A 25734-nucleotide genomic window follows, 5' to 3' on the forward strand; every position below is an offset into this window, starting at 1 on the left:
TGCACCTGTTGAACCTTGCCTGACTGTACAGATAGATTTATGATCCACTGGCCCCCATTCCATTTGTAATAGAAACTGCAGAGGACTACTCTTAAAAACATTCCTTGAATCGTTCTTTTTTTTTTTTTTTTTTTAACCAGGACTGCAATCCTCATTGCCACAAGTTAATTTGATGTACATACACATAACTAACTTTATTTCTGAGGATAATATCTGTATCTGTATTCTGAGGATAATATCTATAAAATTACCTGTGAGACAACCTCAGTTAAAACAGCTTTAATAATACGCTTCTATTCGATTTTTGTAGTTCTAATTCAAGATTACAAGTTTGTAGAACTAACCACAAGATGGCACTCTAAACCGGTGAATCTCCAGCGGTACAGCCCTACAGATGATCCTTCTGTGGTGGCCAGTAGCTCGTGAATACAGTACACACGATGAAATACAAAATAATATATGGGAATAAGATATGACCACATGTTATTCAGAAATTAAGTCATCTGTTTCACTAACTGTGATTGATTTAGTATTGATTTGATTGGGTTATCTAATGAGAAAGTATTAACCTTATTGAAAAAATAAACTGTGATCACTTTTTATTATTATTTTTGCTCTGACAATATTTAAAACATGTTTTTTTTTTTTTTTTAAAGGTCATTAAATACCAATACAAAATAACACATTTATCCCGTATTCAAACGAGTAGACGTCATGTTCCGTACAATAAGGCGACCTCCTTCTCAGTTTACAGAAGAGCAGCGCCATGTAGTGATACTGACATACGTCAAAAAAAAAGTTACAGTAGCTGCGCTGGGTCAGTACAGCTTGAGGGGCGAAAACGCGTTTCTCAGTACTGCTTGAGCAAGCGAGACCATTGCCTGAGGGAGGCTGTCACATACGCGCACCGCTGTTGCTCGCTCTATGCTGTTTTCTTATTTATGTTTTTACAGTTCAAAAAAATGGCGAAGCTTAGCGAGCACGGGATTCGCCTTAGCTGCGTAAGCATAGTCTTTTCTGGATTTATTTGACATTTCTAGCATTATCTATTACAAAATTACAATAAAGCAATATTGCGGTATGTATTGAAAGTGTTTATTTATTTTTATATTCATTTCTTGCATTTATGTATTTTACTTTTTTTGTTTTCAGATGAGCCCTTCTTACCTTTACAGCAATTCAACGAGTCATACCTGGCCTTTCAGCGCTATTGCAGAACTTATAGGTAAGACTGCAGATTATATTTGCAAGATTATATTTATTAGCGCATAAAAAGTTTTATTTGTGTTTATTTATTTATTTATTTATTTATTTATTTTCCAAAGTCTATTCTTAAACTTTGCGGAATAAGTAATTTGCTCAATAAAGCAAATATTTTCATTGTTTTATTGTTTTTTTGCAGGCTTGTTTGTGTTCTTTCGATTTAATGACCAGTATTTTTGGTTTAGCGTTGTTAAATTTTGCACTTGCCTGTCACTCGGTGGGCAGTCCTGAAAATAAACTGGGTGGTGCGCGAAATAACATGCTGCCAAAGCTCACTGACAAAATATACTGTATATACAACGGTTTATTAGTTTTAGTTTGAAGAACAAGCTATTCTCGTGTACCTTTAAAACCGAGTGTTGGCAGGCTTCGTTCGGGTTTGTGCTGTGCGCATACTGCTGTACGCTCGCAAAGTGCTTTTCACTTTTGTCTTTATTCTTTGCATTCATCAACAATGTACATGCACCATATGTTTTACACACATTGCATTGCTTTCTAGGTGTTATTGACATATACATTTTTTTTATTTTTATAAAATAATAATACATAAGTATCCTGCTTTAGGAAGCTGTTTAAACCTTAAGCGCAATAGACGTGTTACAGTTTGCATTAATGTATTTACAAATGGGTATGTTAATTTATTTGCATTATTTGTTCTAGTTTTGACAACGTTCTGAGCTTGTTGTTTTGCATATCTGCAGCACAGTCAGTAGCAGTTCCGTGTTGTCCAGCCAAGCAATGGTCGACATTTTACAATACTAGCGCTCTGGTTAGTTTAAGGGTCGTGGGGGAGGGTACTGAGACAAATCTGAAACGGGAGATTGCAATGTAAGAAGAACGTTTTCACACTTTAAAATTACAAATAGTGTTATGATGAGCTGCTGTACAGGATGTGAACATCGGGCGTTGTTTGTTGCGATAGTGATTTGAAATACGAGGAAGCAGGTGTTACCATTTTTCCGAAGGAAAAGGGGAACGGTAGTTAGCCAATCACAAGGTGCAAGGTATTCATAACAGAAACACGTGTGTCGGTTTCACAACACAGTAGTGTCACATCTAAGGCCCATTATTTTGCATCTACCTTCAATATCCAACTATGGTCGACGTTAAACCCATGTCAAGCAATGCCATAAAAAATAAAAAAAATCTAATATTATGCATTTCTTGTGCAAATATTGCCCCTTTGGATGTTTCTGGGAACCTTGTTTTTAAACACTTAAAAAAAAGACTAAATTGCTTAGTCTCCCCCTTTGTCTTTTTCTTTAGTGATTACCTGCTTGTTGCTGCTTCGGATATTAACATGCTTAAGTAATACAATTATTTATTTTGTTTCTACTTAAGAAGCACTTACAAGCATTCAAAAAAAAAAAAATCTGCGTGCAATCAGCGTGCTCCGTTGATATTACTCCCTCTCATCAGTGCCATGGTAGCTGTACAACCAGATAGTGGCAATGACGGCAGGTGTTTCTAAAAGTGTTTTCACCTGATGTGATTCACGTACAGTACCTCAGTATCTAGCAGAGAAAGGGCATGCTTGACTACTATGATGTAGCCTATGTGGATTAAGGGCTTGGGGGGATTGGGTGCGGGGAGGTCTAACAAACAGCTTTGGCGGTTTTCCTGAGAAAGTATTTTTTAGCGGCTATGCAATGTGGCAATAATTGTCAAGCTACCAGATGGTAAGGCATCTATATTCACTATTCATTCAGCAGATGTGGAGCCACATCCGGTTGATTTAAAGAGAATCAACGTCTCTTATGTTGGAAAGAAAACAAAAGAGAGGAGACGAGTTGGTAAATGTGGGGTGTCCTAGTGATGACAGGTTTGGGCAGGGTGGCCTGGTGGCAGAGCTGAGGGACAGAGATAAGTATTGGAGATTGTGAGGCAGTTTTGACTGTGGGAGCTAAAGTAACTGGGAGCTTAGTGTGGGTTAGTGGTTACACATTGGGGGCTATGAGATAAGCTAATGGTGTGGCCAATGAGTTAAGAGCTTGGGAGCTAAACTAAGATAAGGAGTGTGGCCTAGTGTTTAGGCTGAGGACTTCCTCAGTTACAAACTTGTCACGTTTTATATATTTTTTCTTCTCCAGACAATGCCTGTGACCCCGGAGTTACAGCCAAACAGATTTGGATTGATGTTGTTGAGATCAAGGGGAATCTCTGCTTGACATTCACAGACAATGGATACGGCATGACACCAAGCAAGCTGCACAAAATGCTCAGGTGGGTCCCATTGTTTTCCACTCTGTGCCAGAATACAAACTGGTACAGCTGACAGATGTGCTGACATGTCTCCACACTGTGCGTGCTTGCAGGAAGCCTGTTGTAGCAGACATAGTTACACGTGGGATCAACAGAAAACACAATGGTTCTTCATGAGTAACAAAAAATCCATTTGTATATGTCTTTCCTCACTCATATTTTTGCATTACCCACTAAGAACCAGTGTTTCCTTTCTATCTATTTCAATGTGTTTTATATAGTTTCACTGTTACAAATGACTCTACTGTATTGTAATGAAAATGTATTAACACCATAGCCATATGTTCCATTTGCACTCAGCCTCAACTAGGGGGCGATTTCAAGGGTGAGATGACATAGGTGCAAGGGACGACGTATGAAATAAAAGGAGAAACTGCGCTTTTACAGAAACACATTTTTATAAGAATCAAAGCCCATACTTGTACTCGTGTGGTTGTACAGTTTTCATTTTTTTAAGCTCCTTGGAGTCTATTGAGTTGATCCGAACACAGGCTGTAGATTATTGAACAGACCCTGTGTGCTTTTGCTACACCACCTGTATGTCTCTGAACAGCTGTTTGTGCACATGCTTCTGTCAATAAGAGAGCTGCAAGCACTCAGAATGGCTAGTTGTTTCGCATATTTGTGTATCCATTTTGCTCAACAGGAAGTGTACATTATTCAAAACTGAGGCCTAGCATTTGTGTCATTTGTGTCTTTTCTCAAAGGCCGTTGGTGGTGTCTTATTGACTTCTCTTCGTGCAGGGGTGTGAACCGCAGGTGTGATGGCCGGGGGCGCGGGGGGGCGCGGGGAGGGGGGGGGTGGGAGTGGAGTTGAGGCCGGAGAGTGAAGAACACCCCTCCCACACACACACACTTCCTCTGTGAGGCTGAGGGGATATAAATGGCTTGAGAAGGCTTAAAATGTGTGAAGCAATAGCTAACGCCAGCTCAGAATCAGGAAACAGGAACTAACTTCAGCGTAGTACACAAAACTAAAAACATGCAGACTGTTATTAAACCAGCTAGCCACAGCCAAGTACAGCTTCATCAATATCAAACTATGTTTAAAAAAAAAGCATTCTTTGAATAACTCACGTGTTGAAGAATAAGAAAGCTACATTTAAAATGTATTTATATTTTTATTTCCTTGTTGTAGAAATCACAACAGCTTATTAAATATGACACTACATACCCTGTTGATATTAATCCCTTCATACCCAAGAGTGAGAAATCAATAATCTTTTTAAGATTTCAAAGTTCTAGCAAAACCAAACTTACTCAATCTTCAGTACCAAAAATGTTGCAAATAATGACCAACCAACACTGAGTGACTTAATTCTTCATTGCACAAAACACAAGAAATGCTTTTAAAAGTTTACTATAATAAACTGAATGGGAATTTAGCAGTTTTTCTATGCTTTTAGTATACTTTTACTATGGTAAACTTGTGAGTTGTTTTGTGTCTGACATTTAAAGTCTCTCCTTTATATTTCCTCACTGAGAGTTTTCCTTTCTTTTCATGTTTTGAATCACAGCGTGTTTCATTACTGCTCTCCAGCGTTTTACTGGCACAGTGCCATCTCCTCAATTAAAAGGCATTTCTGAAACTCAGTGATTCAGCCTCTGGAGAGTTTTTCTATTAACAGGGAAGCCGCTTGCAGCATTCAAAAGAGTCACGTCATTAAAATGTTAAGAGCATGTCGTGCACAGCTGGCTGTGTCTCATGACTGCTGTGTTTGAGGTTTCAAGTCGTTTTGAACTTCGGTGGAGTGGGCGTATGGTTGCTTTCCTCCTAATAATAAACCATAACACAGCAAGCTCAGATTGTGTGCGTGCTGTCCAGCATTATCTCAGGGATCGATGGGACACATTGAAAGGATATTAAACGAGTGGCAATCAAGGCTTTAAAATCTACTTATTAACATGAGCGAAGTTTAATAACTTCAGGTGCCACAAGAGCTTCCTGATTTTGTTAGCTTTGGGCTGTCATTTTAAAAGTGCTCTTTGTGTGTTCTTTGTGGGTAAAGCCCGGATGCTAGAGACAGAACTCTTAAAGTGATAAGGTACCCCTGCGACAGAATATTAGAATGTGTGTTGTCACGAAAGACAGTGTTTAAAATGAACCAATAAAACCCATTGCAACTGCGTAAGATCTGCATCTTGCCTTACTGAAGAAACTGGACATATCAGCAGTGTTACTCCTGTTTATATATAGTCTAACCTCACTATAACAAACCCTTCTTATAGCGAACCCCCTTTTTTAACAATCCAAGCAGCAAGAACTGTTTGTGTTATTCTCTCATTGAAAACAAAGACCTTGGTAGGCTCATTCGAAGATAAAGCTGATTCACAGATAACCTATTGTAGTGCGAATCATGTGTGGCGTATGCAACCGTTGCCATCTTCACACAAACTGCAACCATGGCAACAGGCGCGAGGAGGTAACAAGATTGAAACAGCATGTATTGAGAAAAGCACGAAAAATATGAAGCCATCTACGCTGGATATGTTTTTCAAGAGAAAGGGCATGTAATTGCTGTATTCAGCATGTAAGTGTACTTTTTATTTTTTTCATTTCTTTACTGTTTTCTTTTAAATATACAGTTTAAATGTTGATCAATGTGACGTTGTCTTGAAAGAATTACTGAATACTGTATAAAGATGTTCAATTCAATTTGGGCGTTTCTTCATTATTCTGATACAGCAAATTGCCAAACCCTATTATAGTGAACAACCTGATATAACGAACATTGCTCCAGGTCCCAGGGGGGTTCATTAAAATGAAGGTAGACTATATATATATACACACACATACACATATTTAGAGTGTCCAATTCTTTTTTTTCCTGATTTAGAATATCCAATTACTGTATGTTCTCTGGCTGAAGCAAGTCTCCACACCTGCTCAGGAGAACTGAAAGTCAGTGGGCATCCTCCGATCCCACCCTCAAGACATTCCCCTGTTTACAGTATATATATACTGTATATATATACGTGTGTGTGTATATAAAGCCTTAAAGCCTTATGTATATTGTAACATCGTGAACCATCAAATTTTGCACAACTATTTTTCTTAAAATAAAATATCACCAAACATTTTTACAGATCCTCTGTATCTTGGACACTATTTGTCACTATTGTTTTCCTCATGGTACTGAAACCTGTAGTGTTTTATTTATAGTCTTGACTAAAGACATGCATGTTACTAATACAGAGTTGACCTAAAGAAACTTATTTTGGGGAAAAAAAAAAAAGTTTTTCCAAGAAGAGGAGTATTTTTTCATCCGCAAAGTACTGATCTACAAAACTGACTGGATTCAATCCAAGAAACTAGCGTTTCATTTTTATTAAAAGGAGAAGCTTCATAGTCTTAATTTATTATTCAAAGGCCTTTGTATATCTTCGTGGATTGGGTTGCTGCACTCCTAATGTGTAATACATATTAAAATATCTTGCTGGCATGAGACTGTTGCCACAGTACTAACACTGGTCCAATGTAATGACATTGGGACAGCTGCTGAGAGATGCTCTTCCTTGCCCTGAATACAAAGTGCTGCTCCTGTCATTGTATCTATTCAACCTCTTTCTTCAGAAGCTGGTGATGGTAATGGAGTCATTAATCCATATGTGTATGAGTTAGAATGCTAGGAGAGGGCATCAGTAAATTGAGATGAAAAAAAAATAGTTACAACAGCGCTGGCTTAAAAAGCTCCTACTGTATGTCACTCTCTCATTGAGTTAGAAATGATACAGACAAGAACATGGCTTTTCTCCTCGACAGCACTGCAGCTGTAGCTTGTGTTGACTGAGGTAAGCCTCTGTAATTTGACCTCACATTTGCATGATTTCTGATGCAGCTGAAAAGCGCCCAACAGATGACCTATAGTGTTATTTCTGATTTAAAACAATGTTTAGTTTTTTTGTGCTAAAGGCAGAAAACCAGCTTCTACTTGAAAGAGCTCCAGGTTTAAAAATGGGCGGGGTTTGACCAACAGATTTTTTGCTAATTTAATTTAATAATAGCTTGTTGCTTGGTATGATTTTTGTCCTTTAGCATACAAAAAAGAGGAGCTGCTACATTTGAAAAGATGACACAGATTACTAACACCAGGAGGAAAAAACGATGTGTACATTTTTATTAATAGTATGACTGTAGTCACAGGGTGAGCAGAGGGAATAATGGAAAAAATGTGGAAAAAAACCTTCATATTATGGTAATTTCAAGGAAACTCAGTTGACACAACATTTTGGTATAGTTTTTTTTTAATGTAAGTTGAAACAAGGGATGCACAGAACATTGGGCCAGTTTATTCAAACATGCTGAGCTTGACAGAAAGTCTTCTCGTAAATCTTCACTTGCTGAATAGTGTAATGTCCAATGTTTGGTAGGTTGTTATAAAGTGATTAGCTGTTAAAAAGGTTTTACAGCCCACTCTGAATGCTTCCTGTGCACCTTCACATGTGGGCCAAGTTATGTTTCAACAGGCATTAGAAAAGTGCTCACAGTTTAATGCTAAACCTTGTCAGTCCTCAAACTATGAAATAAAACTGATGGAAGATTCTAGTGCTAAATCACAGCCTGAATAAAATAAAAAGCATACAGCACACGGAGGAGATAAACAGACTTTGGGTAAAAAAAGGAAGTGTCTGTTAAAACCTAACCTCAGTTCAGCATCCTCTCCTTGAGTTGAGGGACTTACCTGCCGTCTAAGAAATTGGGAGAGGTCCGTTAAAACCCACAACAACGCGCTTCTAAGGTAACAGACACACTGACCACAGACACACAGAGCTGTGAGACCTGGGGTCTTTGTTTAATTAATACAGCAGTGAAAGGGTACTCCATTGAAGAGATGTCCCTTTAAAGTAAAAGCACTGTTGAGGGGTATATAAATTATAATAAAGCATAGGCACAAGATTAAGCAAGTTTTAAACCTATTAAAAATATATAATAAAGATGACAAACAATTGTAACTAAATGTTCAAGTAAACAATAACATACCCAAGATCTAGTTCACCAATTATTTTACATATTTTTAAAATAGTGACTATTTAAACGTGTTATCTCTGCAATTTTCTTTGGGTGTTTCTTAGGATCAAGTGCTTTTTGGTATATATGTCTGAAAGGAGGTACAACTGCTGTGCATGAAAATCATGACAAAAAAATGTATTTTCTGGATGTACACATAAAGGGTTTAAGTGATTTACAAATCATTTATTCCAGGACTTTTCAAACAAAAGCCCTTCTCCCGCTCTGTAGAAAGAAAAGTAAACACAGTGCAATAAACGTCTGAATAAAATTCTGTGGATGATGTCATGATTATGTCTGAATAGAATGTTCATTCCAGAGGTTCCAGAGTTGAAGATTAACTTATGTTGCCTTTGTTTCCGAGCAACAATTGTTCCATAGCACTGACTGATCCCACAGATGGTGATGTATCTTCAGCAGTGTGATTATCACTGGTGAAATGTCGGGCTACTGAAAATGTAGTGGGGTTGATTCTAATGCATAGTAAATGTTTCACAATGCTACAATATACAGCATTTATTGCAGATAACGCAGTATACCCTTCCTTAGAGGTGCATGTAACAGGCTCATGAATGTTGAATGATGATTTAGTGCCTCTGATCTCTCTCTCTCTCTCTCTCTCTCTCTCTCTCTCTCTCTCTCTCTCTCTCTCTCTCTCTCTCTCTCTCTCTCTCTCTCTCTCTGTCTAATAGTAGGTCCTGTACAATCTTCTGTTTTGTGATTTATGATCAATGAATATGTTGTTTGCAAGGGTATATGCTGTCTCTTTGCTCCGTGGTCCTCTCTCTTACAATAGTTGACCTTATACGCAACTTATATAATAGACATGCAGCAGTGTTTCCCATAAAACCAACATTAAAGTCACCTGTTATACCAAGTTTAAAACGCAATTGTACAAACAGGAGAAAAACATCAAATTGTTATTTTTTGTAACAGCGTACTCTACAATACGCACCACCTGTTTCCCAGTGAACATAAAAAAAACGATCACACGGTAGATAATACGTTGGCATGGTTACCATCTCAGTGTATAATCAGTATTCTTGATAGCCTTTGTGTTTACAGGTATAGAAGACCATCTAATAACCCGCTCTTCCTACCTCTCTATGCAAAGAATGCTGGAAACACAACCCAGTAAATGCAAAGTACCATTACAGAAAAAGACACAACAGTGTATTTCCACCGTATTCAGGTTTTTTTTTTTTTTATTGAATCAAAATGGTTTATGAACGTGTCCCACAGTGTACCAAGCTTTGTTTTTCGCATTGAGAGAGCATAAACACTTGAGCATTGGGTCTAAAAAGGGCTCCTGTTCTTTTTCTTCTCTTTCATACAGTTTTGGCTTCACAGAGAAAGGGTCGAGTAGAGGTCATCAGCCCATAGGAGTGTATGGAAATGGGTTCAAGTCTGGATCGATGCGGCTGGGGAAGGACGCGATGATCTTCACTAAGAACGGAGGCTGTCTGAGCGTGGGGCTGCTGTCACAGACTTACCTGGAGCACATCCGAGCAAAGGCTGTCATTGTGCCCATCGCTCCGTTCAACCCGCAAAACAATATCCTCTCCAGTGCTCGCAGCAATCGAAGCACTAGCTACACCATCATGCTGCTTGTTTATGCATACGTTGTTCATTCTCATTTTTAGTCCTTCTCTGTATAATGTAATTATTCAATAGAGTTCACTGGCTGCCAGTCATCCCCCGCCTCACCTCACTCAAGTTTGAACTCCTTTTGTTGGTTTCACAGACCCTGATTAGCACCAATCTTGGACTGCCTTAAGGCAGTGCAAGATGAGTGCTAATCACAGTTGATTAAACCAGCAGCCTGTCCACAAGTGCCTACTTAAATTAACTGAGGCTGGCCTCTTGACTGGAATGTGTGGTAGAGGAAGAACTTGGATGACCATCACAGCTCACCAGAAGCTTCATAAACACAAGTTAATGTTGGGATATTCATTGTAAGTCATGCACTTTAGGCAGTAGAAAATAGGGAGTCTTTCCTACAAACATTTTACTGTACTTGTATGTGTCAGTTTTTCAAATGCATCTTCGTAGTAGCTTGCATGCATCATATTACCAAGCACAATATCACTTACAGCACATTTAGAAATAGAACGCGCATCTGTTTATTTGGAACAGTGTCATAGCTGCCATTGCATTTTAATGCGTGGCAGGTTTCAATCTGTAGTTTCAAGCTGTGACAGTTTTTGTTCCCAGCTTCAAACACATAAAGTGGGTTAATTACTCAGGAATAGGAGGATTACTAGACACTTTAAGTATGTGATAGACTATTATTTATAAGGTAACATATTGCAACAAATCAGCCAAGCTATTCTCAGACACGGTAATGGGGACTGTTTAGGTTTCGCTAATTGCTTTTTCAATATAGTTGTCTGAGAATCTGTAAACAGCTTTAAAATGTTTACAGGGACCATGTGAGAATTTCACAGTTATACATTTGACAGATATTAATGCGGTAGAAAAGCTGTAAGATATTTAGCGATTAATATCTATTGAAGGAAATGATATTGGGGTGCCGAGAACATCTTGAGATATGTATCTAAAAGAGCAGATGTGAGATAGCGTGTCTGGAGCAGCTATATTTAGGGCTGTATTTTTTTCACAGTGCAAAGGGCTTATTTCGCAGTCTAAAAATAGGTATTTCAAGGTATTTCATGATTAATAATATGTGTTACAGCAGAAAAGAAAAAGCATTCTCACATTCAAAATTGATTATTTTCTCTGGTTATTATATAACAAATGTTCCTAAATATTGAAATGTTTACCTGAAAAACATTTTTGTTTTTTATGTCCACCTTTTAAAGACATTCTACTTTCACCATCATAAAAATAACAACAGACACATGAAATAGGCTATAATTGGTTCAGTTAAATAATTATGGACATGGTTGTAAACAAGGACCTGCACTGGAAGTGTCTAGGTTACCTGCTGCTGAGAGATTGCATTGCAGTACAAGCAAGCCAAGAAATAAATGAATATATAACAATGAAATATATTTATATAGGGAACTAGAACTACTTTGTTGAAATGTGTTACTAAAGCTCCTAGCAATCAGTCTAAGAGCTCTTCACATTCTGCTGAACTGAGTTGCTTAGTTTTCTGAACTAGCTGTTTCGTTGGCTGGTTCAGAGGGTGTTTTCCTTAACATGGTCCTCACAGAACCTGGTAGTGACAGAGGACTCCGTGGCTAGTCTGGGTGCTATCCTGGCCCACTCACTGTTCCAGACGCAGGAGGAGCTGCTGGAACAATTAGATTCCATCCCCAGCAAGAAGGGGACCAAGATCGTGATCTGGAACATCCGCAGGTAAGGTGGGGGAGGGACTGCCTCTAGAACAGAGGTTCCAAACTGTGGACCCAGGTGAACCCTGAAATATCTCCAATAGGTAATGCAGCTGCATCTACCACACTCCCAAACCATTCATCTGCTGCTCAACAGCTCAGCAAACAAAACCTGTGCCTCTTCGTAATGTCAGATTTGCTTGTTATGAAATACTTTCCATTGCAAATGTATAACCACATGGTGTCATTTGCAAATGCAATGACAATTTGCACAAAAACAACACTGGTATAGTAAACATAGAAATGCTTGTGCGGAAAAGCTGATGGTGGTCCTTGGTGGTCTAATGCCAATGTGGTCAGTACCTTGGAAGTGATTGGGGACCACTGATCTAGAACATCTGTAGTTAAGTGAAGGTTATGTATTGCAATTTTTTGTAACTAGCAGACCAAAAACCTTGAATCAGCCAAGTTGGCAAACCCATTGTTGACTTTATTGACTGACTGAAATTACATTGGTTTCAGAGTTTGTACAGGGTTACTACAAGATCGTATTAAGAATACTTAACATATTTTGTTCATGATTTATTTTGAAGAAACAAGGATGGAAAGCCAGAACTGGACTTTGAGACAGACCCACATGACATCCGGATACCAGATTTACGCTCTGAGCAGCCAGGGAGTTCCAGCAAAAAGGGTTGTCGTGAACCTGAGAGGGCTGACCAGACTGTGCCAGAGATGGACTACTCGCTACGGGTTAGTATGGATACTTTCAGCGTAAAATCTTTTGGAATACTAAATTCAAGCATTGTTTTGAAGCAAGTTCAAAGGCAAAACAAAGTTTTTGAGAGTGATACTGTACATTAAACGGTATAAAACTAGACCCATTCATCAGAGGTTTTACAATCATTTACAATTATTTAACTAGCCTGTTGCTTTAAAATGGGGACCTCTCAAAGTTTTCTCGTATAATGGTAGACTTAATTATTGTTTATATGATTATGCCTCAATTTACCTCCTTTAATTCCATATTTAAAGCGCAATCAGAAAACCAGTGGCACTGCTCAGCTGTATTATTCACTTGTTCACCTTATTATAGCTTTGTGGCTTATTTGTTTAGCTTGCAATGTAAAAGCCAAGGTTTTGTAACATGGATATATTTAGGTCCAGGCAAATAATATAACACAAGCTCTCTGGTATTGATGTTACAGTAAGAAGTGAAGCAAGTGTAACATGAAGTGTTCAGAATATTGGGTGTGTTGACATTCATTGCAATGAGCAGAATAGTGAGAAGATACGGGGCGCGTTAAGTAAGTGAGCCGCTCAGAGCAGCTCAGTGAAAGAACCCACTTAACGGCATGCTGCGTTCCACTCCCTCTGAGCAGCTCAGAGCGCTACAGAGCAGATTTCATTGGTTATCTGAAAATGTCTTGGGCTGAGCCGCTCAGTTACTTAACGCACCCATGGTTTTAAAGCATTTGTAATATACGTTGAGTCATTAGCACCATTTCCATGAAAGGAAAACCAAACTGTTAATGTTACTAACATGTAGACAAACCAACGAAAGTGTATTTTGTTAAACATTCCAATTTGCTTTCTCTCTATTCTGAGCACCAAGAGGACGGTGTACAAGGTCTAGCTAGTCTTTAAAAAGGAGAACCTCAGATTGAAAGGCAGTCACATGGCGTGAGTCAGGTACCAAGATTAGACCTGACGGATTTTGAACTGGTTATTGGGAGGTGAGGTTGGTATATTGCCTATTGGACAGATTATTCAATGGATTGTGAACCAGCTCCCCCTTTCTCACTCCAGGAGTACTGCAGCATCCTGTACCTGAAGCCACGAACTCAGATCATTCTCCGGCAGAAGAAGGTTCAGACCAAGCTGATCGCCAAGAGCTTGGCCAACATTGAGCATGACGTCTACAAGCCTAACTTCATTGTATCCTTACCAGAACTGCACAGATTCCATCCAGATACAGATTGTTATTGAAGATAGACACCAAAAAATATTCTGCTTCAGTTGCAGCTTCTCCAGAACTAGCCATCAGTTTATGGACAACAAATATGCTTTGAAACCCACCTGTACATTTACAAATAGGTGGTACTCATTGAGGAATGGTCATGAAACCCTCAGGCTCAAAGATGTGTAGCTACTAGAGCTGAAATGAAGAATATCAGATCACAGTTACAGCTGCATTTCAAAGAATCCTGCTCTTTCATTTAAGATTTTCTTTTGTTTTTCCTATTTGTTATGCAAAATAGCATTCTGTAAATAAATAGATCAGGCGGGCAAAAGTTCCTCCGGTTTGCATGATGGTTCAAAGATAACTACCTCTCTCTCAACTACTTCTGTACACGCACACAGGACAGCTGTTGGTATTCAAATGAGATGCAAAGTTTAAGGACAAGCGGGAGGGGAAAGGGATTGTTTCTCACGTTACAGATACCAAAGATCATACTTACATTTTAGATTTTACGATAGAAAACCATCACTCTTATGAACCAATTACCGATTTTCATTTTCATGATGGAAATCAAAGTATTTGCAGGTTTGGAAACTGCCTGTCAGAATTAATTTCCATTCCTGCAACTCATGTCAAACCTTATTTCAAACAAGCAAGATTTTTAATTCTGAATTGCAATAAACAATGAGACTCGCCCCTGAGTTCACTTAAAATCAGTGCTGTCATACACCATTACTATACAGAGAATTGCCTGATAAAAAGATGTTTTGTTCTCTTCCTTTGTTTTTCATTATAGGATACATGAATACATTGATACATCTTTGTCTTTACTTTGATCTTTACTGCACTCGCCTCCATGGTTGCCATAGGGATGAAATGTTTTTTTTTTAACTTAGATTAGTTCCTTTTCATACATTGCTGAAATCAGTAGCAGTAGTGCACCTGCTCAACGTTCATTGAGTACTGTAATTACTCCATGAATGAGGGTGACCAAACAACCACAGCATTACATGAACGTCTGAACAATGTATGGAAAAGAAAGGGGGCTTAACCCCAAAATAAATAGCTTAATTTCGGATCCTTATCCTGAGGGAACACAAAGCAAATTTTTCAGGACCAGTGGCTTGAGTCCGGGAGACCTAGTTTGAAGTAGCTTTGTTGGATTTAACCCCAAGTCTCCGCAGGTGTGCCATGCAGTGGCCTGAAACCTATTCTCCTGAAACCAAGTTCCAAGCCACAAAGTGGCTTTGTGTTCCCAGCTTTATATTCCTCAGAACAAGAGCCACATCTCTTTAGTAACACACAGTGTGCTTCACCCGGTCATTCTATTGTTCCGTTTGCATGAATGCAATATAGATTCCAAAATGACATCTGGTAAAATAAAATTAAAAAAAACAAAACAATATTCACTCAGTAGCATTAAATATAAAGCTTGCGTTCTTTCCTTAATGCATCTCCTAGAACAAGCGAGTGCGAATCACGTTCGGGTTTAACTACAAGAACAAGGAGCACTACGGAATCATGATGTACCACAATAACAGGTTGATCAAGTCCTATGAGAAAGTGGGCTGTCAAATCAAGGTAGGCCTCTTGGCCGACGCTGGGCTGTACTTCTAGCACTGCTTCAGGGCATCTCAGTCATGCATTCCAGCAATAAGGAGTAATGTACAACTGACTGTGCACGTTAAGACTGTAATTCAATCAAGGGGTTCTGATGACATGAAAACCACAAAAGTGATTCAAAGCTTTAACTAGGAAAGCTTTTTAGATCTTAGTTCATGCTCTTATTACTTCTCAGATATATTATTGTAGTGCTTTGTTTGCTGGCCACCTAGCTGTTAAATAGGCTTCAGTTAAGAATGATGCTTTCAGTATGTTTCCTTACACTTGCCAGTTTTAGCATATCATGTCAGAAACCAAAGCTTTGCACTGATTTCCTGTGAGATACAGAATTGATGTCAAAGTGCACTGAAGAAGGCACTAGCTGAAACATTGTTTGACTTATCTCCAAGACTTGATAGGTTATTATAATAATAATAATAATAATAATAATAATAATAATAACGTGTTGTGTTCTTCCACAGTCCAACACCCGAGGCACTGGTGTGGGGGTGATCGGAGTGATTGAGTGTAACTTCCTGAAACCAGCACACAACAAACAGGACTTTGAGTACACCAAAGAGTACAGGTAAGCAGAACTGCCTTTTACTGTGCAATACAGGGGCCAAAGAGCATATACAGTCTCTTACCTTTCACTGTGCAATACAGGGGCCAGAGTGCATATATTCCACAGTCTCTTACCTTTCACTCCATCAATCCTGTGGTTTCTAATTTAGAGACAGAAGTTCCTGCTTTCTGAATGCTTACATCACTTCATATATCTGGCAAGGGAAAGTAACCTTAAACTATTCATAGGGTAAGCAAATCTAGTGTGTGAAACAACAAACCGTGGTCTCTGAGATTCTGGTAAGGTGATTGTATGTTTAGTATAGTAGTTGCTACTCATAGGTTGCAATGGGAGTTAGCAGGTTCATGTGGAGTTCTGAGTGCTCACTTCATATTTATGTTGCGTAAATTTAGTAGATCCTGACCTCTAGTCTTGGTAAACTTTAATCTGCATAATCATTCTCGTTCAACAAGCAGAGATTGAGGAAGCAAATAACCATTGTTATACCTTATAACCTGGGGGTAGAGGCTACACCTAACCATGTGGTATACACCTAATATTTCACCACTGGAAACATTGAGAAAAACCTCTAGCAGAAACTACTTTCAATGTTTCTTGTAGAATTGCTACATCTGTTTATTATGGTAATTTGTTTGCAAATGGAAATAACAAAGCAGTAGTACTGTATGCTTTTAAACTGTAATCTAAAGGGAACATCTCCAATCACTACCTTCTCCTCCCTCCAGTGCTGTGAGGATAAGCTTGTGATTCCTGGCTGTAGCCATCGACATTGTCACCTTTGATGAGCACTAAAATGACAAGTTTAAAGAGGATGTTGCTACTTTGCCTGTGAGTGAAGTTTCTCTACTAATTGGGAGTCTGGAGCTAAACAGGCCACAGACACCCTCTCCTCCTCAGAAGTGAAGCAACTTCCTGCTGGCCCGAGTAGCTGCTGAGCGATATCAGGGGAAGTGAAGACAAGCCAGTCAGGGCTATTTCTGCTCTCATTACCACTTCCCTTTGTTCCCTTAGCCTCTGCAATCAGCTCTCAGCTCTCAGCTCTCAGAAGCAGGAGGCTGGAGGGTGAGGGGCGAAGGCCTTTCAGAGTGGCTCTGACACACTTTCTCAAGTACACTCCAGTGTTTCCCTGGAAACGGAAGGTCTATAAACCAAAAGTGTATAAATAAAATGAAAAAAACACGTTTCATCGCCACAATTCATTCAGCCAAAATGTATGTGTGGTACTGTACATTTAATCTCATGATTTATTATTTAGAGGTCTGTATTTTTAATTATTTTGTTTTATTCAAAGGTCTTAAATAGGTTACAAAGGCTTCCTCGTTATTTTTTTTGGGGGGTCGACATCTTCATCCTTTTTTTATGAAAACTTCTCACTTCTGTAAACTCTATGCCTTATGGTAATCTTTTCATTCTTCTTCTTCTTATTATTATTTATTTCTTAGCAGACAACCTTATCCAGGGCGACTTACAATCGTAAGCAAATACATTTCAAGTGTTACAATACAAGTAATACAATAAGAGCAAGATAAATACAATGACTTTGGTTCAAGTAAGTACAAGTGTGACAAAATACAATTCAATAATACAGCAGATAACAGTGACAGTGATAGTTACATCAAGATATGATTAAATACAAAATACTACAGATTAAACACTTGGCAGATTACAGTACTCTGAAATACAGGATTAAATGCAGTAAAATAGGAGGCAGATAAGAGCAAATAAAGCGCATTTAAGGAAGGGTGTTAGTGTCCCAGGGGAAAAACAGAGGCGTTCTACAGGTGCTGTCTGAAGAGGTGAGTCATTCTGCAATTTTTTTTTGAAGTGAAGTAATTGCAGCTAATAATAAAAGCAGCTATTGAAGTAGGATGAAACTAACCTTTAAAAACAAGCTGGCTGTGCCAACTTAATAAAGCCAGATGATGCAAGCACACTATATAAAGTGAAGAATCTAATGCTCTTTCAGACAGTCAGGAGAGGAGGTACACACATTAGTTTTTACTCCTTTACTCTTTTAAGAATCTTCACTGCTATTTGTCTGTATCTGAAATTGCCCTGTAGTCCTCATTTCTTCTTTACTGGTCTTTATAAATACCTGTCATTTAAATACCCTGAGACCCTGTACATCAAGCAGGTGCAATTGATTTATTTCATGTATCCCTGTAGGCTGACTCTGGCAGCTCTGGGATTGAAGCTGAACGACTACTGGAAAGTGAAGAAAGCAAAGAAATTGCAGGATCAGGTGGAAGACAACAAGGAGACAGAGGAGACACAGTGAGTGGGACGCCTTACTACCCCGCCCCACATACCCATCTTCACACCATAAACACATCTTAATAAAACCTCTTTAAAGATAACAAAATAAATGCCAGAAACATTCACCTAATAGATATTTATATCATTTTATAGGACTCACTTTTCCTGCTTGAAACACAAACACATGAACGTGGATTTGATTATTTAATGGTGTTTTTTAAGCTATTAGTAATTCCTTGCAGATATTTCAGTGCTACACTGTGGATTCATCGCATGCTACTTCAATAGGTCACACAAAGGAACACAGTCAGTATTGAAAACACGCTATGAAAAGCATAGGGAAAGCAGTGATTAGTTACTGGACAGTTGCGTGAAGCATCTTGCCGTGTATGTGGATATTACCACTAACAGTTAATCATTTAAATTAGAATACTGGAGGTTGCATTAAACTTTTTCTACCTTCAAAACTCAAATTGAGCCTATTTTCATTCCATGAGTTGCATAATAATGATTGGTGCAATGAAATATTCACTGCACATTTTAATTCTTTCTGTTCCATTCCCATCTTTCAATGCATAACAATAATTTGTATGTCCTTAACTTCCCAATGATTGCGCCACAAGCTGACGTGTCTGTATCTCATGGGAGATACGCAGGGAATGAATGCACTTTGTTTTGATGTAGGTGCTATCTACAAAAACACACATTTCTATTTTAACTTCATGCACATTGCCACCTGGTGGACTAAGATTGTTGCATTTTCTGTTTGCCTATGTGGCATAGTGAAATCTTGGATGTCTGCTTGTCCTGTGACTTTTCCAGCTAACAGGCCACAGGAAATCTGAGCTGGGTAAACTGAGTTGGTTTGCCTGGATCTTGTCCAGTGATAAATAAACCCCACTCATTTTTTTTTTCATTTGTTTTATAGTATAAACAGAAAGTGTGTTCTTTATTACTAAACGATTTGATGAAATACATATATATGATCACGTAAGTCTTTCTTATTTCATCCAATTTATCTCTAAACAATACGCAAGCATAGTACTTATTGAATGAGCTGAAGTAACACGGATTTAAATTAAAGGAGAATGCTTGTCTTTGGTAAACTTCCTTTGGGTAAATCCAGGCAGACATGACGATTACCTGAAACATTCTTTGAAAGATGGCAGCTGTTAAGCCTCATAGAAGATTCTGTTTCATTCAAGTTACTAGGACCTGTGCAGTGTTGTGAGCTTCCTTGGCCTCATTGGTCGAATGACATGCGTATAATGGAAAGCTGTAGCCTGAACACCTGTCTGTGACTTTCTTTGTTGAAAAGGTAAACGCTATTTAAAGCACAGAGGAGCGTGTTTTGCATGCTACAGCATTTCAAACCACAAGCACACCATGCAAATCTGTCCCAGGCCTGTCTTGTGGGTGTGGATAGTGATTCTATGCTGTGTTTGGATCTCTGCAGAGGGAACCCGGACCAGCACTGGGTGCAGTGTGAGGAGTGCCTGAAGTGGAGGAAACTGCCTTTCACAGAGGAGCCTGTCCCTGAGCCGTGGTACTGCCACCTCAACCCTGACCCCAAGTGCAGGTGAGTGGGAGGGGTTTTTTTTGTGCTCTACACTCAAGGCAGGGGGGAGTAACTGTCATTAGAATATATTGTAGCAGTGCAGGATTTTAGTGTCTATGAATACAAATGCACCTGGTGGTGGGGGTACTCTGACAGCTTCGTAACTGACCTTGGATGTTGTGTGTTGAATTTCAGGAGCTGTATTGACCCAGAGGAACCTGAGGAAAGTGAAGACGAGCTCACACCCAGCTACGAGAAGACCTTTAAAAAACAGTAACTAATCTGCCTTATCCTGCTATTGTACTGCTGACCCTTCTCCCTGTGTGCTTGTAAAGCCTGTACTGTGCCCTGCGAGGATGCAGAGAGAATAAGGGGAGGTGGTTCTGTTTGTTTTTCTTATGAATCTGCTGTAGTCCCATTCTACTACTGTTGTTTCTGTTTCCCTACAAACTGTAGAGGGAAGTTAGGTTGACTATGTGATCATATTTTTTGAAGACGTTTTGCTAATCTGATGTATCAACTTGTGATTTCAGAGATTTGAGCAATGACAGAAAAAGGAGTATGTCTCTTGAGGTGGGTTGAGAAAAATATACAGCATATAAAAATGTGAAATCTAAATGGAAAGTGTTATCAAACCAAACATTTTGCATACTCAGAAACAGAGTACAGAGAGAAGATGTATTAAGACTTGATATCTCTAAAAAGACAGCAGAATAAAAGGTAACATATGATACAATTGGGGCCAACTTGTCCCCCCATTTGGGCAACTTGTATGGAAGCACACCTTCACTGCCACTCCCTGTTTCATATTTATAGGTATGCAAAGCCTAGTGAAAGCATGGTGAAGCACAGGGAAGCTTGGTAAAGCACAGGCAATGATAAGCAAAAGTAAATCCACAGCACAGTATAAACATGGGGAACTACACATGTATGTTGTGAGTGTGTAAGTGGATGATTTGAATGTAAGTAGACAGTGAATAAAATAGTGTAGGTGTATGTGGGAAACATAAGTGTAATTGGCATCTAACTTTTACATTCTCCTAACTCAGGTCTGTTCGTATTCGAGTGTTATAAATGAATCTGTATGGTGTTTCAGGGAGGTATCGTCAAACCAGAGCTGTCCCGGGGTCTGTCTGGACCACCCAATCTTCTCACCAGTCAAGAGGAGGAGCAGGTGGAGGGGATGGAGAAAGGCGCGGCTGGGTCGAGCGTCCCCAGGTTTGAGGATTTCTGCTTCTGTCACTGATCATGCCAAGTATTATTCCTCTCTTATACGAGCGAAAACACCTTGAAGAGCAACGTTGTATGACTGAAGCATTACAGATATTTACACTAAGCTATTCTTCTTGTTTAGACTCACTTTGTATCCTGCTGCAGTCATCACATCTTGGTGACTTTTGTAAAGCAGTCCGGTATGGCCTCAATAGAGCTCTCAGATTCTCAAAGTACATGTGGACACCATTACCTTGTCCCCCTGTAACACTTGTGGATTTCAGAAATACTGCAAAGGACAAATGTGCTATGTCTTACATTCACTGTGTCCTCAACAACATGGTGTGCATAAACTCCTTTTTATTTTTCTGAACGCTTTTTTGTACAAACTAGTTCAACTATAAAATTCTCTCCTGTGATAAAAGATTTTCATCTTAATGGGGGGATAATAATCTTGCGGTTATGTTTCTGCACTTTTTTTCTCTGCAGTAAAAAGCAAAAACAAGGCTTGGACAGCAGCTGCCAGGACATAAGGCCCGAAGCGTGGGGAGGATTGGGAGATCAGGCCCATGCTTTCGTGAAAACAGGCTTGGGCTCCAGTGAGGAGGAAGAGGGCCATGACGTAATCATAGTCTCAGAAAAGAGAACCCCTCCCACCCTGCCCATTATTAAAAAGGAAGAGCAGATGTTCCTCTGGCCTGCAGGGGGTGTGGCTCCTAAAGGACAGCAGAATCTCTGGAACAAATCCAAGAAAAAGGCTCCCTCCACAGCCCAAACAGTCGTAGTGCCACCAAGAACGAGAGAAGGGTGGCCCGTGAAGGCCCTGACCCATGGTAATGTTACAGCACAGGAAGGGAGAAGAAGAAAGCCTGCTGCCATGGCTGCAGACTGCCCAGAGAGCGAGCAGCAGGCACAGATCCAGGCTCTGGAGCAGGCAGCCCGCTCAGAGAAACTGGCAGAGCTGGAGAAGGAGGCAGAGAGGCTGAGAGGGAATCTGAGGGTCCCCACACTGCCCCAGGACTGCCCCACAAGCCTGCAGCAGATGAGGCAACTGTACCAGCAGGCCTGTCGGGAGAAGGAGTTCTTCAGCCAGGGGCTGAACGAGGCCGAAGACAAACTGGTTGTCATCTCTGCCGAAAGGGACAAGTACAGACATAAGGTAGGGAGCTGCTTGTTTGTTACGTAGTTGCTTACATCTCATCTTCCTGGAGGCCCCCATGTAGTAGTGAGGTTTCTTCCTGTGGGGGTACTGGCTGAGTATCCCTCTCTACACCACGACTTCGAGCATGGACACATACACACACACACACACACACGTCACTGGACAAGCTTGGTATAAACTGCACTTTAGTCTGTTGTTTATTTATGTTATTCACATTTGTTCTCAGCAAAATAAGTAATCATTGCTAAAACGGTACACCATTCCAGTCACATTCTTTACCTGGAAATGGTCCCGGAGCTTTCTTAGATTAATGAGCGATTCCTAAATCTGTAAGCCGCTGTGCACTCTTTCATGTTGTCAGACATACATTCCAGGTGACTGCCTCCAAGTTATAAGCAAAACACTTTTTGCCAGATACTCAAAACATAACAGTTCCAATAGTCTCAATCCAGTTTGTAGGTTCATCTCTTCATTTCAGCTGAGCAGAAAAGTTATGAGAACACTAAAACTATATATAATGTAAAAATGTATTCGACTCTGGGCTTATTTTGAGCACAGGGCAAGGCACTAACGCTAAGGCAAAGGTTGTTAGTGCCTGATTATATGGCACTACGTGGGTGCAAACAAGCACAATTAGACTTTGCCCTGTGAAGTGATATTGTTAAAGTTTTTATGCCTGCACTAGCGCTATGTGTTGGCCAAAAATGTTGGGAGTGGCTTCATCACAAGGATGATATTAGTGATTACACACATTCATTCTCACCCCAGTGGCTCATCAGTATGGGCGTGTGCTATTCATTGGAGTATGGGTGTGAACAGTGAGCCCAAAGCAATGCTGGTAGACTGCCTGCCGTGTGTGTGTGTGTGTGTGTGTGTGTGTCTGTGGAGTGACTCTGTGGGATGTCCTGTGCAGGTGGCTGAGCTGGAGCGGGAGAAGTGTCGCCTGCAGCAGGAGTGTCACAGGAGCCAGCAGGAGGTGCTGCTGCTCCGAGCTCATCCTACCAGAGCCAATGAAGAAATCTTCTGGGGCAAGAAGTACACCAGCTTCCAGTACCAAGAGCTGGAGCCACTGCGGGCTGAGCTGGACCGGATTCGGAGGGAGAAGAGGGAGCTGGAGAATCGACTGAGCAGGCAAGGAGAGACCCGGGAGCAGGGCACAAGCCCCCAGCCCAGTGCCACTGACAGGTAACCTGCATGGAGAGAGGGAGCCCAAAGCATCTGCGTGCAACCATTCTCGACTATGCAATGCATCTGTGTTGGAAATGGTCTTACCTACACTACGTGCCCAGTTCAATTAACTTTAAGCAAGGAAAAGTATACATTCATGCAATAAATAGTGCAAGACAGGATTTTTAACACATCATCAATGATGAATAAAATGAAATATTGTTTAAGCGGGATGAGAACCCGTTCTCTGTCATGTCATTTCCAAGGAGACAGCAAGCAGCCTCATACAATTATTATTATTATTATTATTATTATTATTATTATTATTATTATTATTATTATTATTATTATTATTATTTCTTAGTAGACTCCCTTACCCAGGGTGACTTACAGTTGTATACAAAAAATACATATCAAGAATTACAGTACAATTAAGAGCAAGACACAAAATACAGTGACTTAATAAGAGCACAATCATGCTCGGTTACACAATAGCACAATTCCATTGTTGATGTTATGATATAAAATCACCTTTGAGGTTTAGCTCATTATGAAGTTTTTAAATCGCTTCATGTACACAAGCTTGCAGTTTGTCTGAGTGGGCTGAAAAGCTAAAGCTGTGCAGCGCAGGATGCTGCTCAGCTGGAAGGCAGTCCAGGTAAGTGTTTTTAAACCCTGTGCATTAGGTCTGGTCTCATGATTGCATGGTTGAAGCAGGTTCTCACAGGATGTCACCCCCCACCCCACCCTTGTTTCCACAGCAGTACCATGGAGAGGCTGCGTATGCTGCGCCAGAACGTAGCGAACCTGCTGAACTCGGTCCTGCCTCACTTGGACCTGAAGGAGATCAGTTTCGACACAGGAGACATCGACCACATCCTGGAGAAGGTCATCGAAGCCAACAAGATCTGAGGCCCAGGCCAGGCCAGGACAGATCATGTGATCCTTCAACAGGCTGTTGTGCCCTGTCATTTTCAAGGATGCTGCCTTTACAAATATCTGTGTATTATCAGCAAGATGTCAAAATTCTACAAAATCTAGCAATCACGCAATGTATAAAATCTAAGAAATAGGGAGATTAAATAAACTATACTGTAATAGTTAGCTGGACATTATTTACGACATATGTTCCAATAACAAAGAAAATAAATAGCATACCAAATTGATTTAGTGACTGATGTTTGGAGTTGTTTTGTGGAATGGCGAAACGTACTGGAATAGAATTAAAGTGTGCATGTTAAAATGGGGCACCCTTAGAAAAGGAATAGGGTTTTTGTTTTTTTTATCATGCAGTGCTTTTATAGCGGTAAAGACAGGTTCACACTTTCAGCAATATCTTGATAAAAAATACTGTGTACATTGTAGCATAAAATCAAACGGTTACATATGACTATTGAGGTAGGCATGCAGTGTATTTTTATTTGCATTTTGTGTCTGAATTCAAGGCATAGCAACATAGCTCATAGAACCACTACACTATCACCCACACCCTAAAACTGCCAAGTATTACGTTTTTCCACGTATGAAGTAACCAGTTTTTAAATCACCTGGTTTCAATTCTTACAGAAAAACACAACTGAAAAAGTGGAATAGCCAGAGTTGTCTACCCAAGCCCCCTCAACAACAACAACCATTATCAACTTTGATTTTTATAATCCCTTTTCTCTATCATATGTAAAAATTGCTGCAGAAAAATATATACCAGTATATATATATTTTTTCAGGTTCAAATAAGATACTACTGACGAAGAGTAGAACATATGAATAATATGGCTGAAGTCAATCCACCCTAAACACTGTGTGTATATGTTGTATTGTAAATTAGATGAATGCTAGACTCACATTTTCCTACTGTGTGTGTGTTTGTACTTAGTTTTTTTGTTGCAAGGTTCCTAATATGTCAATTAAGTCAAATTGACATATAAAAATCTTATAGAAGTAAAACATTTTGTTGTAAATGGTATGGTAGCGATTAGTGTAAATAATATAGATTACTAGTGATTGTTTTATATAGACCGCCAGTCCCTTTTCCTGTTTTATACATTCTTGATCACATCTCTGTAACAGTGAAATCAGCGAAAGATGCTTAAGAGTCTTTTTTATACAGCTTCAAACCATATGGAAAGTACCTAGTGCTTCAGAACAGTGCCTTAATGCAGTACTATGTTGAAAAAAGAGAGATCTATTGGGATGTCTCTGTTGTTGCGCTGTGTGTAGCCAGCTGGAAAAAAAACAACAGCAGCAATCTGAGAATCGCTAGAACAAAATGAAACCTTTCCCAATACCACTAGAACAACATCTCCCCGACTGTGTAGTCAAGGCCTCTTTAGAAAGACCTACGATAAATGTTAAATACAGAATAAAAAGAACAATAAATGACAGATGAGTTAATAAAG

The 25734-nt window shown here is 39.6% G+C and overlaps 1 protein-coding gene across 1 annotated transcript; it reads left to right on the forward strand.

Moving 5' to 3' along the window:
- Positions 1 to 851: 851 nt before the first annotated feature.
- On the forward strand, positions 852 to 24512 carry LOC117430536 (MORC family CW-type zinc finger protein 4-like). The gene is made up of 17 exons (XM_059001366.1): positions 852 to 1001; positions 1153 to 1225; positions 3354 to 3486; positions 9870 to 10092; positions 11715 to 11857; positions 12426 to 12585; positions 13642 to 13770; positions 15257 to 15376; positions 15880 to 15983; positions 18150 to 18257; positions 19696 to 19818; positions 19993 to 20070; positions 20331 to 20370; positions 20894 to 21015; positions 21499 to 22168; positions 23085 to 23356; positions 24100 to 24512. Exons 1-17 carry the CDS (start codon positions 942 to 944, stop codon positions 24248 to 24250), a joined length of 2709 nt encoding a protein of 902 aa, XP_058857349.1. The 5' UTR covers positions 852 to 941; the 3' UTR covers positions 24251 to 24512.
- Positions 24513 to 25734: the final 1222 nt, after the last annotated feature.

Source organism: Acipenser ruthenus, chromosome 26, assembly GCF_902713425.1.
Source record: "Acipenser ruthenus chromosome 26, fAciRut3.2 maternal haplotype, whole genome shotgun sequence".
In the NCBI taxonomy this organism is placed as follows: Eukaryota; Metazoa; Chordata; class Actinopteri; order Acipenseriformes; family Acipenseridae; genus Acipenser; species Acipenser ruthenus.